Source organism: Biomphalaria glabrata, chromosome 1 (assembly GCF_947242115.1).
Source record: "Biomphalaria glabrata chromosome 1, xgBioGlab47.1, whole genome shotgun sequence".
In the NCBI taxonomy this organism is placed as follows: Eukaryota; Metazoa; Mollusca; class Gastropoda; family Planorbidae; genus Biomphalaria; species Biomphalaria glabrata.
The window spans coordinates 42,330,381-42,343,962 of NC_074711.1; the positions used below are offsets into that span (position 1 = coordinate 42,330,381).

Below are 13,582 nucleotides of genomic sequence, written 5' to 3' on the forward strand. Positions count from 1 at the left end.
TGAAAGAGTAGGCCGACTGTTTAGTCTGAGTGTCTGGGGTGACTTTTTAAAATTTATTTTCGAACTTTGACATAGGACGTTGAAGTGATGAAGGTTGTTTTTTGTCTTTAAAAGGATGTGACGGGACGTGTGTTTGTGTGTGTGTGGTGCGTGCGTGTGTGTTGATGTCTTGTCACCCTGTACACCATTTTTGTCCGATATAAGATAAGATTATTTTATTGCTGCAAAGAAAGTGAAATTCAGTGTAACTATTAGTTGCCTACCTCAGTATTACTGTTAGAATCAAAGCACTGTAGAGGCAAACACAAATAGTATACACGCAAACACAAATAGTATACACGCATACACGCAAACACAAATAGTATACACGCATACACGCAAACACAAATAGTATACACGCATACACGCAAATTGACATAAATACGTTGTATACAATCATTTAGATTCGAGCAAATTCGAAACTTGCTTATAGCAGTTATTAGGAATTTCCATATACTAAAAATAAATTACAAGTTAACAATTGCAAATTTCGAAAAACGCAGATTGGTAACAATGTATAATTAGGAGAAGACAACAACCTTGAGAGCGTTGAGTGTCTAATAAGTGTCTATTTCTATGAATTTATAAGTGAAATAAAATTGTATTGAGTATGTCTAAAGTGTTGTTAACATTTTCGTGATTCCAGGTTGAGGAATAAAAGTGTTTTATTTCGTTCAAGGGTTTCTGTTCTGATTTTTCATTTAAATAAGGGTCTCCGGCAATTCAGTGGAGTTTGGATGATAAAACACATTTCAGAGGGACACACTATCCAAACGAAGACATATCACAGTTAATACCACACAATCGTATTGTATCACATTATAAAAGAGGGAGATATTGAGGTAGACTACTATTCAAAACATATATTTTTTCTAAATTAAATTATAAAAAGAAAAAAAATTATGACTGCCAAATGTTCGTGAGGATACATGATAACCTCGGTCCGTTCATCTAAGGAGTACGTTGCCTTGTATGAGCTATCAAAGTATAGGCCAATTTCAGCCTTCAAATCTTGAATACGGCTCTTTTTTTATTGCTACAAATACTAATTTCACTTGTTTGGCAGCACTGTGTCCTGGAGTTTGCCAGCTGGACCTATGATTCAAACTCTGTCAATTTGGTGACGATTGGCTCCGAGAGTGGTGATGTGACCAACTACAAGAATAGCACCGAGTGGGAGCTGGTTAGCTACCTCCAGGAGAGACAGGTAAGGTAGAAGGTTCTCTCGTTTAGCTGCATCCAGGAGAGACAGGTAAGGTAGAAGGTTCTCTCGTTTAGCTGCCTCCAGGAGAGACAGGTAAGGTAGAAGGTTCTCTCGTTTAGCTGCATCTAGGAGAGACAGGTAAGGTAGAAGGTTCTCTCGTTTAGCTGCATCCAGGAGAGACAGGTAGAAGGTTCTCTCGTTTAGCTGCATCCAGGAGAGACAGGTAGAAGGTTGTCTTGTTTAGCTACCTCCAGGAGAGACAGGTAGATGGTTGTCTTGTTTAGGTGCATCCAGGAGAGACAGGTAGAAGGTTGTCTTGTTTAGCTGCATCCAGGAGAGACAGGTAGAAGGTTGTCTTGTTTAGGTGCATCCAGGAGAGACAAGTAGAAGGTTCTCTCATTTATCTGCATCCAGGAGAGACAGGTAGAGGGTTGTCTTGTTTAGCTACCTCCAGGAGAGACAGGTAGATGGTTGTCTTGTTTAGCTACCTCCAGGAGAGACAGGTAGATGGTTGTCTTGTTTAGCTACCTCCAGGAGAGACAGATGGTTGTCTTGTTTAGGTACCTCCATGAGAGACAGGTAGATGGTTGTCTTGTTTAGCTACCTCCAGAAGAGACAGGTAGAGAGTTGTCTTGTTTAGGTACCTCCAGGAGAGACATGTAGATGGTTGTCTTGTTTAGCTAGCTCAAGGAGAGACAGGTAGAAAGTTGTCTTGTTTAGCTACCTCCAGAAGAGACAGGTAGATGGTTGTCTTGTTTAGCTACCTCCAGGAGAACAGGTAGATGGTTGTCTTGTTTAGCTACCTCCAGGAGAGACAGGTAGAGGGTTGTCTTGTGTAGCTTCCTCCAGAAGAGACAGTTAGGCGTATGTTGGTTTAAAAATAATTTATTTTGTCTCAATAAAATCGGTTAAATTTTTTTTCCTTATTTATCTTATGACCCGTCTTATGTTGTTGTTTTTCGATCTGACGAAGGCCTCATGACCCAAACGCCCTTTATTTTATCATGAATTATCTAATTACATTGTTGACATCTGTAACCGGAAATCATCGGGCAGGAAACTACATTAACATAGTCATTGATAGTCATTATTTAGAAATGTAGGTCTTTAAATAGAACAATTTTTCATTGTTCATTTGGAATCCGACATTGTCCATAAAGCTGATGAATAAGACAGTGTTACAACAGGAGACATTAGTCAATAGCTCTACTCTCTTACAAAGAGCGCTGCCATTTTCTTTTCACTGAACAAGAATCTAAATTAAAACCCAGTTAGTGGTAGAAACAATGATGTACAAGGAGTCTTCTGCGTGTTGTATTTAACAAAAGAACCATATAAAGAACAATATTATGTTACTTGTAATTATTTTGGTGGCATTAATTACCATAAAACCTTGTTCATTATAAGTCAACGGTATGGTCGTTGCTGGCAATTTTTGTTTTGTTTCTGTCAGTCATTAACTTCAATGTCCCTTCTATCTCTGCTGCACAATAGTTGTGTACCCTAGTCCCTGTTTGCTTCAGGTCACTATTTGTTTTGTGTAGTCAAACTATCTATCTTTTACATTTAGAGCTCAAAAAATAAAGATGCTTGTGAAAATCCAATTTTACCATAGTCTTTAGCTTTCTAAAATAGACGGCTACTGTTAGAATTTAGTTTATTTCATACTTTAGCGAGTTAGTAAAAAAAAAATTGTTTAGAATGTATATATAAAAGTAAAGTTCCCCTTTCAGACCTTGCAATCAATAGGGCAGATGTTTCCTAACCCACGGTTAACGAGGGTGTCATGTGGCCAACACAAAGACCAATCGCCTTTACTTTTTTTCCTAAGTAATGTCAGGCACCCATTAGAGCTGGGTGGACTCAGAGGCGCCCTAAAGATTCCGAAATTAAACAATCTCAGTCTTCACCTCGATTCGAACCCGGGACCTCTCGGAACGGAAGCCAAGCGCTTTGCCAATCAGCCACCGCGTCTGGCAGAATGAGTGAGTTGATGTAAGCTTTGTAAAATGTATGAGAGCTGAATGTCACGTGACTAAGCAGACGAAGTTGGCACTTGCATATTTTGTCACATCGGATGTAAGCACAGAGCCGTTGGCTATTCGTTCTATACAAACTTGCCTATATATATGCAACATAGAATCAACACCAAGAATTGTACATTTGTATCACATCCACATATATATATATCTATATCTATCAAAATCAAAATGTTTCGTCTATAGTAAATCTATTGCAAACGGAAACTATTTTATGGCCACAGGGCCGGCCTTGGATATTTGGAGGCCCTAAGTCAAGTGAAATGAAATGTTTCAAAAATTAAACATAAAACAAGGTTACAAAGACAGTTTGTGTGGAAACACAAACTCAAAATCGGCCCCCGAAGTGGTCCACCCAGGCCAGTAAAAAGACAGGTTTCAATATTTTTAGAAAGAACATCACAATGAAATTCTATCAGTGACAAATGACAGATAAGAATGGAGAAAGAAGGTTGACAGATCTTGTGTGGTGCCCCAGCTGTTCAGCAGACCAAAGTATAGGTGAAAGTGAATGTAAAGTAAGATATGAACCTGGCCTAACTGATGTTTTATAATGAATATTTAATTGATTTAATTGTTTTGTAAAGGGTCAATCTCTTATTCAAATCCTCAAGAAAAAAAACATTTCTGTAAAAAAAAAAAAAAAGCTAAGTGTACTAAATGTAGTAGTTAGTATGACAGAACTTACATACATTAACAATTAATTTTTTACAAAAAATCTGAAACCATTTGCATAAGTGAACTATGGATATGGTAAATGTTGAGTGTGCGTCTGTCACTATTTATAGTGAATAGTTTTAAAAGTGGTGTATTTTTATGAAAAATAAACTGCTTGCATAAGTGATTTTAAATATTTGATTTTTCGCTTTCAGAAAAAAAAAGTTGCCGTTGCATCAGAACTTTGAATGGTCTAAAATATTATGATGTCGGATTTTCAATATCTTTTCTAGTTTACGAGATCTAAACGGGACGGACGGACAGACTGATGGACAGACATTCCACACAAAACTAATAGAGTCTTTTCCTCTTTCGGGGGCCGCTAAAAAACGCAATTTATTAAAATCCTGCCCATCTAATCTAAATCGACAAATAGCTGAAATTTACTGTGTTTGAGTCGTAGTGCTTTACTATGTTTGAGTCGTAGTGCTTTACTATGTTTGAGTCGTAGTGCTTTACTATGTTTGAGTCGTAGTGCTTTACTATGTTTGAGTCGTAGTGCTTTACTGTGTTTGAGTCGTAGTGCTTTACTATGTTTGAGATGTAGTGCTTTACTATGTTTGAGTCGTAGTGCTTTACTATGTTTGAGTCGTAGTGCTTTACTATGTTTGAGTCGTAGTGCTTTACTGTGTTTGAGTCGTAGTGCTTTACTATGTTTGAGATGTAGTGCTTTACTATGTTTGAGTCGTAGTGCTTTACTGTGTTTGAGTCGTAGTGCTTTACTATGTTTGAGTCGTAGTGCTTTACTATGTTTGAGTCGTAGTGCTTTACTATGTTTGAGTCGTAGTGCTTTACTATGTTTGAGTCGTAGTGCTTTACTATGTTTGAGTCGTAGTGCTTTACTATGTTTGAGTCGTAGTGCTTTACTATGTTTGAGTCGTAGTGCTTTACTGTGTTTGAGATGTAGTGCTTTACTGTGTTTGAGCCGTAGTGCTTTACTATGTTTGAGTCGTAGTGCTTTACTATGTTTGAGATGTAGTGCTTTACTATGTTTGAGTCGTAGTGCTTTACTATGTTTGAGATGTAGTGCTTTACTATGTTTGAGATGTAGTGCTTTACTATGTTTGAGATGTAGTGCTTTACTATGTTTGAGTCGTAGTGCTTTACTATGTTTGAGCCGTAGTGCTTTACTATGTTTGAGTCGTAGTGCTTTACTATGTTTGAGCCGTAGTGCTTTACTATGTTTGAGATGTAGTGCTTTACTATGTTTGAGTCGTAGTGCTTTACTATGTTTGAGCCGTAGTGCTTTACTATGTTTGAGTCGTAGTGCTTTACTATGTTTGAGATGTAGTGCTTTACTATGTTTGAGATGTAGTGCTTTACTATGTTTGAGTCGTAGTGCTTTACTATGTTTGAGATGTAGTGCTTTACTATGTTTGAGTCGTAGTGCTATACTATGTTTGAGCCGTAGTGCTTTACTATGTTTGAGTCGTAGTGCTTTACTATGTTTGAGTCGTAGTGCTTTACTATGTTTGAGATGTAGTGCTTTACTATGTTTGAGTCGTAGTGCTTTACTATGTTTGAGATGTAGTGCTTTACTATGTTTGAGTCGTAGTGCTTTACTGTGTTTGAGTCGTAGTGCTTTACTATGTTTGAGTCGTAGTGCTTTACTATGTTTGAGTCGTAGTGCTTTACTATGTTTGAGCCGTAGTGCTTTACTATGTTTGAGTCGTAGTGCTTTACTATGTTTGAGTCGTAGTGCTTTACTATGTTTGAGATGTAGTGCTTTACTATGTTTGAGTCGTAGTGCTTTACTATGTTTGAGTCTTAGTGCTTTACTATGTTTGAGCCGTAGTGCTTTACTATGTTTGAGTCGTAGTGCTTTACTATGTTTGAGCCGTAGTGCTTTACTATGTTTGAGATGTAGTGCTTTACTATGTTTGAGTCTTAGTGCTTTACTATGTTTGAGATGTAGTGCTTTACTATGTTTGAGTCTTAGTGCTTTACTATGTTTGAGTCGTAGTGCTTTACTATGTTTGAGTCGTAGTGCTTTACTATGTTTGAGTCTTAGTGCTTTACTATGTTTGAGTCGTAGTGCTTTACTATGTTTGAGTCGTAGTGCTTTACTGTGTTTGAGTCGTAGTGCTTTACTGTGTTTGAGTCGTAGTGCTTTACTATGTTTGAGTCGTAGTGCTTTACTATGTTTGAGATGTAGTGCTTTACTATGTTTGAGTCGTAGTGCTTTACTATGTTTGAGTCGTAGTGCTTTACTATGTTTGAGTCGTAGTGCTTTACTATGTTTGAGTCGTAGTGCTTTACTATGTTTGAGTCGTAGTGCTTTACTATGTTTGAGTCGTAGTGCTTTACTATGTTTGAGTCGTAGTGCTTTACTATGTTTGAGATGTAGTGCTTTACTATGTTTGAGTCGTAGTGCTTTACTGTGTTTGAGTCGTAGTGCTTTACTGTGTTTGAGTCGTAGTGCTTTACTATGTTTGAGTCGTAGTGCTTTACTATGTTTGAGATGTAGTGCTTTACTATGTTTGAGATGTAGTGCTTTACTATGTTTGAGTCGTAGTGCTTTACTATGTTTGAGATGTAGTGCTTTACTATGTTTGAGTCGTAGTGCTTTACTATGTTTGAGTCGTAGTGCTTTACTATGTTTGAGATGTAGTGCTTTACTATGTTTGAGCCGTAGTGCTTTACTGTGTTTGAGATGTAGTGCTTTACTATGTTTGAGATGTAGTGCTTTACTATGTTTGAGTCGTAGTGCTTTACTATGTTTGAGTCGTAGTGCTTTACTATGTTTGAGATGTAGTGCTTTACTATGTTTGAGTCGTAGTGCTTTACTATGTTTGAGTCGTAGTGCTTTACTATGTTTGAGTCGTAGTGCTTTACTATGTTTGAGATGTAGTGCTTTACTGTGTTTGAGTCGTAGTGCTTTACTATGTTTGAGTCGTAGTGCTTTACTATGTTTGAGATGTAGTGCTTTACTATGTTTGAGCCGTAGTGCTTTACTGTGTTTGAGATGTAGTGCTTTACTATGTTTGAGATGTAGTGCTTTACTATGTTTGAGTCGTAGTGCTTTACTATGTTTGAGTCGTAGTGCTTTACTATGTTTGAGTCGTAGTGCTTTACTATGTTTGAGTCGTAGTGCTTTACTATGTTTGAGTCGTAGTGCTTTACTATGTTTGAGTCGTAGTGCTTTACTATGTTTGAGTCTTAGTGCTTTACTATGTTTGAGTCGTAGTGCTTTACTATGTTTGAGTCGTAGTGCTTTACTGTGTTTGAGTCGTAGTGCTTTACTGTGTTTGAGTCGTAGTGCTTTACTATGTTTGAGATGTAGTGCTTTACTATGTTTGAGATGTAGTGCTTTACTATGTTTGAGATGTAGTGCTTTACTATGTTTGAGTCGTAGTGCTTTACTGTGTTTGAGTCGTAGTGCTTTACTGTGTTTGAGTCGTAGTGCTTTACTATGTTTGAGTCGTAGTGCTTTACTATGTTTGAGATGTAGTGCTTTACTATGTTTGAGATGTAGTGCTTTACTATGTTTGAGTCGTAGTGCTTTACTATGTTTGAGATGTAGTGCTTTACTATGTTTGAGTCGTAGTGCTTTACTATGTTTGAGTCGTAGTGCTTTACTGTGTTTGAGTCGTAGTGCTTTACTGTGTTTGAGTCGTAGTGCTTTACTATGTTTGAGATGTAGTGCTTTACTATGTTTGAGCCGTAGTGCTTTACTGTGTTTGAGATGTAGTGCTTTACTATGTTTGAGATGTAGTGCTTTACTATGTTTGAGTCGTAGTGCTTTACTATGTTTGAGATGTAGTGCTTTACTGTGTTTGAGATGTAGTGCTTTACTATGTTTGAGATGTAGTGCTTTACTATGTTTGAGATGTAGTGCTTTACTATGTTTGAGATGTAGTGCTTTACTATGTTTGAGTCGTAGTGCTTTACTATGTTTGAGATGTAGTGCTTTACTATGTTTGAGATGTAGTGCTTTACTATGTTTGAGTCGTAGTGCTTTACTGTGTTTGAGATCTGATTCAAATTTCGTAAAACTTTTTCTTATTTTTTGTTAGTCCTATTTGAGGCCCCCATCAATGGGAGGCCCTAAGCGACTGCCTAGTTTACATATGTCTAAGGCCGGCCCTTATGGCCATCAGATTTAAGGGCTGGACTTTCTCGGTCTACATACAATTAGGTCAGAGAAAAAAAATATTTGTAAAAAAAATATTTGCGTGATCATAGCTTGAAAACACCAGGAGGAATAAATATTTGGAAAATAACTCTTATCAAATTACTTCTAACCAAATCATGAAACCTAATAGTCTCCCCTGAGAGCTCGATCTAGAATTAAACAAAGATGGAGAGCCAAAACAAGTAGCGACGAGGAAAGATTGTTATCTTTAACTCTTAATTATATTTCTAAAGTAGCAGATTGCACAAACCTATAAACACACACCCACTCACAAACGCACACACATGTTCCAGAGAATCTATCAAGACGAGATTAATCTGTCTTTTTCTTTCACACCCAGGATGTTTGTTTAGTCTTATTCTTGGCACAGTGCTAATATTAGACTTAATTTACCTTCGTCTGCTACATGATAAATTAATATAAACAATTATGCCGAAAATTTAAACCATTCGTGTATTTACTAAACCATCCCCTCGCTAGAGATGAATTCGATATAAGAGATCCCAATAGAGAGCTATAGCATTGCTGCAGTCGCCTGAAGTAGCATTGACTTGTTACACTGTTTTTTACTTAACCCTAGCGTTACGTTATAATTCTCAGGGTAACATCTACTCTACGTATTTTGCCCTGCAGTTATAATTACTCAAATGTATAATAAAACAAGTCTGGGTCTTGTCGTCTGTGTGCATGTGTCTATTTCTCTGTGCCTATTTGTCTGTGTGTATTGTCTATTTGTGTATATGTATTTGTCTATTTGTCTGTGTGTATTTGTGTATGTGTGTCTGTGTGAATAATGAAAAAAGTTTAGATCTATGCGATCATGTTTAGACTTGAGTCTGACAATATAGGGAAATGTAAAAGTATTAGCTGACCACACCACTGTCCCCCGTAAAAGTATTAGCTGACCACACCACTGTCCCCCGTAAAAGTATTAGCTGACCACACCACTGTCCCCCGTAAAAGTATTAGCTGACCACACCACTGTCCCCCGTAAAAGTATTAGCTGACCACACCACTGTCCCCCGTAAAAGTATTAGCTGACCACACCACTGTCCCCCGTAAAAGTATTAGCTGACCACACCACTGTCCCCCGTAAAAGTATTAGCTGACCACACCACTGTCCCCCGTGAACCTCAAAATCTTGATAACAAATTTTGAACTGACAAATCTTCTCGCTTATATATGAGCCATTCGTAAAATATAGGCCTATATCGTATTTTGTTCATTTGTATATGATTCACGTTTTAGATTTTCTTGACGTCATGTCGTCCATAGGAAGTCAGTTTCTCCTGCTGCCCAGTTCCTTATGTTTTCATCAAGAATCACATCCGGATCAAACGTCGGCCATTGTTTTATGTGTTCAACATGGTCTTCCCTTGTATTCTCATCACCATGGTCGCTCTTTTGGGATTTTACATGCCAGCTGGTGAGTACATGTCAGGTTGAACTAACTGGCCTGTCATCTTTAATGTCATGTTGAACTAACTAGCCTAACTGTCATCTGTAATATCATGTCTCACTGACTGACCTATGGTCATCTAAAATTATGGTTGCCAGACAATTGCATTGAGATTAAATGGAACCGTTTTAAAGTGTGTCATTAACCGAGCATTAATTAAGTCTATTGATGTCCATTTTCATTTTCTTATCCAACAAGTTGTGGGGCATCCTCAGAAGTCCTGCTCAAGGCCTCCACCTGATAGAATCTGGCACTAGCCCTATTAAGAATCATGTTCCTTTGATGAAATACTTTTTTGCAGCTTTATCATTCGCCTAAACATACTTGTGCAAATCCATGCCAGACATATTCTTCATATTGTACTTTGTGACTTAAAACATCTGACTGGACAGTGGACCTCTCTCTTTCATTGCGCGTTTGATCTGCGGGAACACTCCTTCAATCTTATCATTACGCCTGGGAATGCAAAAGTTGTAGATAAATTCAAGTCTTAACTCAGCGATCACTATATTCACGAAGGAAGTGGTCAAAAAGCTTGTATTGCTTGTTTTGTGTTCTTTCGCAGTGTATCGGCTCTCTTGAAACTTCCACCAGACGACATTACCAACTTGACTACTCAGGTCTCCAAGCTAAAGTAAAACTTTCATGTCCAATAAATCACAGCAAATACTGTACAATTGGCAACACGTCGACAAATGTACTGCCTTGGAAGTCTGAACCGCCGTATCAACTCTGAACTGTTGCAACAAGAACTCTACTGGCTTCTCTGTATTTTTTTAAACTCTGTCGTACCGTACTGAACTTTAGATCGGGAAGTTGTGACTGACTCGACTCTGAAACCCATGGCTCTTTACACAGGATGCCTAATGGCCTTCTAGAACCGGACGGAACATCTCTCAACTCTTCTAGGTGGTCACCTGACTATATCTGACGTGACTGGCATGAGTACTATTCACAACACAGATCCTTCCCGAATCGTTTCGATGTCACTCGTCTGGGTTGACCACCCCCACTCGTCACGGTTGACCGCTCGTCTGGCCTGGGGTGATTCGTTTTGGCTGAGTACACACAGTACTACCCCTATCCACATCACCACCATAGTGACGTTGAAATCTGAAAATAGGAAGCATTGAATTCGATTGGTGGATACAAATGTAACAATAGTAAATGAAACAAAACTGAGACCTGAACATTTTTTTAAAGCTTATATCAACTCTTGTCTGTCTGTCTGGTCAAAACGTTTGTACACGTGATTTTTCACACACGAAATCTCGGGATCAAGCTGAAATTTTGCACAAGTATTTCTTTTACCTGACAAAAGAAGAATCAATTTAAAAAAACAATGTGTTAACTTTTTTACATTAATGATTTTGCTTGGCATCAAACAAGGGAAAGAAATTATACTTTACATATATGGTGGTATAAGTTGAATTAGTCCCCTTTATACCTTGTCATTCAATGTTGTTTTTTTTTAAATGCATTTAAAAAGCGATCACTGGTTGAAACATGTTACATGATCATAACGTAGTGAGAAAGCTAAATGCATGACATTGCGCTAAACAAAATAATTGGTAAAAATATTTCCAATCGCAAAAGGCCTCGATTTAAAAAAGGAAACATGCTAAAAGCACATTTCTTTTTCCATATGCTAGGACTGCAGCTAGGACACAATTTTACAAATTCCATTTCTTTCCTCTAGCTATTAGAGCATGGAAGTGGTTGCCTGAATCAGACAGGAAAACCAACGATTTGGCAAATTTTAAGTCACTAATTAACATGCATGACTATCTAGCTCCTCCTTCGTGGTCAAAGATGAGCACATTTCTCATTTCCTATGGACTCGAAGATGACTGTAAAGTCCAATCCTCGCTTTAAAAAGCCGGCCGCATACGTGGCATGGGTGGGTTTGGTCAGTTGTGGATAGGCCTGCTTCTTCTCTCAGCTCTTTGTTGGTTCGGCGCTCTTTCACCCTGGCCACTCTTCTTGCCTCAAATCTTGAGACTCCGAGACTCACAGCTTCTCGTCATGAGGAGTGATCGAGAGCTACAGCTTCCAGCCGTGAATGTTGGTATCGTATTCCTGCACACATCTCCCCGTACAGAAGTCCTTTGGGAAGGCGATTGTCTGGCATCGCATGACTAACTAAATGGACAAATAGACTAGCGTAGGACGTAACTATAGCTTATAGGTCTGTCATGACTTGCTGTACTGACCGACATGTTTACCTGTCATCTGTATGTCATTTTTACTGTCAAGCTACTGTCATCTATAATATTATATTTAACAATTATGTCATATTGCATTTAGTGATATTAATTTATGACTGTGCTAGATAACTTGAAATGAAGACGTCGCTTTGATTGTATGCTATGTAAAACAATTCTATATGATGTACGCTAGGTATGATATAATGTAAATGTGCACATGCAGTTTGTTTGTTAACAAGAAGCTGGGAACTTATGTCCTCTAAACACCTAGACAAGACAAAACCAACTTTGTGGTCACTCAATAAAGTGATCAACATTTCTGTTTACCTTTCTATTCTCCACTGCCGCCCCGTTTCCTACATCCCCGAACACCTGAAGCAGACTCGGGCGAGAAGATTGCCATGGGCATCACTACACTGCTCTCCATGACAGTGTTCCTCATGATTGTGGCAGACAAGATGCCGCCGACGTCAGAGGATCTCCCTTTAGTAGGTAAGTGATCACTCTACCCCCCCCCCAAAAAAAAACAAATCCAGCATGTTACTCTGGGCCATCAGAATTCCGTGACACATCAGAGTTCCGTGACACATCAGAGTTCCGTGACACATCAGAGTTCCGTGACACATCAGATTTCCGTGACACATCAGATTTCCGTGACACATCAGAGTTCCGTGACACATCAGAGTTCCGTGACACATCAGAGTTCCGTGACACATCAGAGTTCCGTGACACATCAGAGTTCCGTGACACATCAGAGTTCCGTGACACATCAGAGTTCCGTGACACATCAGAGTTGTACGCATCGAAACCAATCGTTATAGAAGGCCTCACCACTGACGTCGAAACCTGTGGGCTATTTAGACCAATAGCTCGTTGCCACGTCACAGGTCGGGACGTCAGACCTATTACGATTGGTCTCGCACACAAACACACACACACATACACATATTATTTTAGGACATCTACGTCATTCCTCGTTGTTATCCTCGACTGATCATAGCGACTGCCACGTTTGAAATGACCAGGCTAGAGGTCAAGCTATGCATGATAAAGTAAAGTAACCTTGCAGGCCTTGCGCTCTATAGGGATGATGATGTAAAGGTAAACGGTCAACGAGCGTGTCATGTAGCTAGCACAACGACCAACTAATGTCAGGTACCCATTAGAGTTGGGTGGACTCAGGGGGGGACCTTAAAATCTCGAAATTATAAATCCCAATCAGATTACCGAGATTCGGGATGAGGTCCTTGAAGAGATAGGCCTATTTTAGAAAATACGTTTGAGAGTCACTGAAAAAGAGAAATTTCTAAAAGTAAAGAATGACGTAATCTTCTTAGAATTGTATTGGTAGGTTGCTGTAATAGGAAAACGATGCCAGATATCGGGGTCATCAATCCTTGGTCCCTTGGATTAATTATTCATTGTCCACTCTTGCTTTATTTAACTTTAATAACATTTGTCAGTCAAGCTATTCTACTTATAGGATTGTTTCATGTGAATTTCGTTCATCCCTGGAGTAAATACTTTATTCAATTGAGTTTGAAAATATTTAAATCTGGAAAAAAAAAATTGTAATCAACACAGTGTTTCTTCAGTTTGTATCTAGGGGCACGTCCAAACCTGTACATGTTACACTACTTTGAGAGACAGAAAGTCCATTGAGAGTGCAAACGACAAATGACAAGATTTTAAACTTCCTGGGTAGTGGTTGATTTACTATTTCTTAAAACATTCTAGATTCTAGATGAACTAAAATATATAATGTCATTTGGAACTAAAATA

At 38.5% G+C, this 13,582-nt stretch overlaps 1 protein-coding gene across 3 annotated transcripts in view; it reads left to right on the plus strand.

The window, feature by feature from the left end:
- The window catches only part of LOC106057771 (neuronal acetylcholine receptor subunit alpha-10-like), a 199,171-nt gene that overhangs the window by 176,124 nt on the left and 9,465 nt on the right, over positions 1-13,582 (plus strand). For all 3 annotated transcript variants that reach the window (XM_056037292.1, XM_056037304.1, XM_056037300.1), the window contains exons 7-9: positions 1,106-1,246; positions 9,410-9,560; positions 12,182-12,292. In XM_056037292.1, coding sequence (XP_055893267.1) covers positions 1,106-1,246; positions 9,410-9,560; positions 12,182-12,292 — 403 coding nt within the window. The remainder of the gene's footprint in view (positions 1-1,105; positions 1,247-9,409; positions 9,561-12,181; positions 12,293-13,582) is intronic.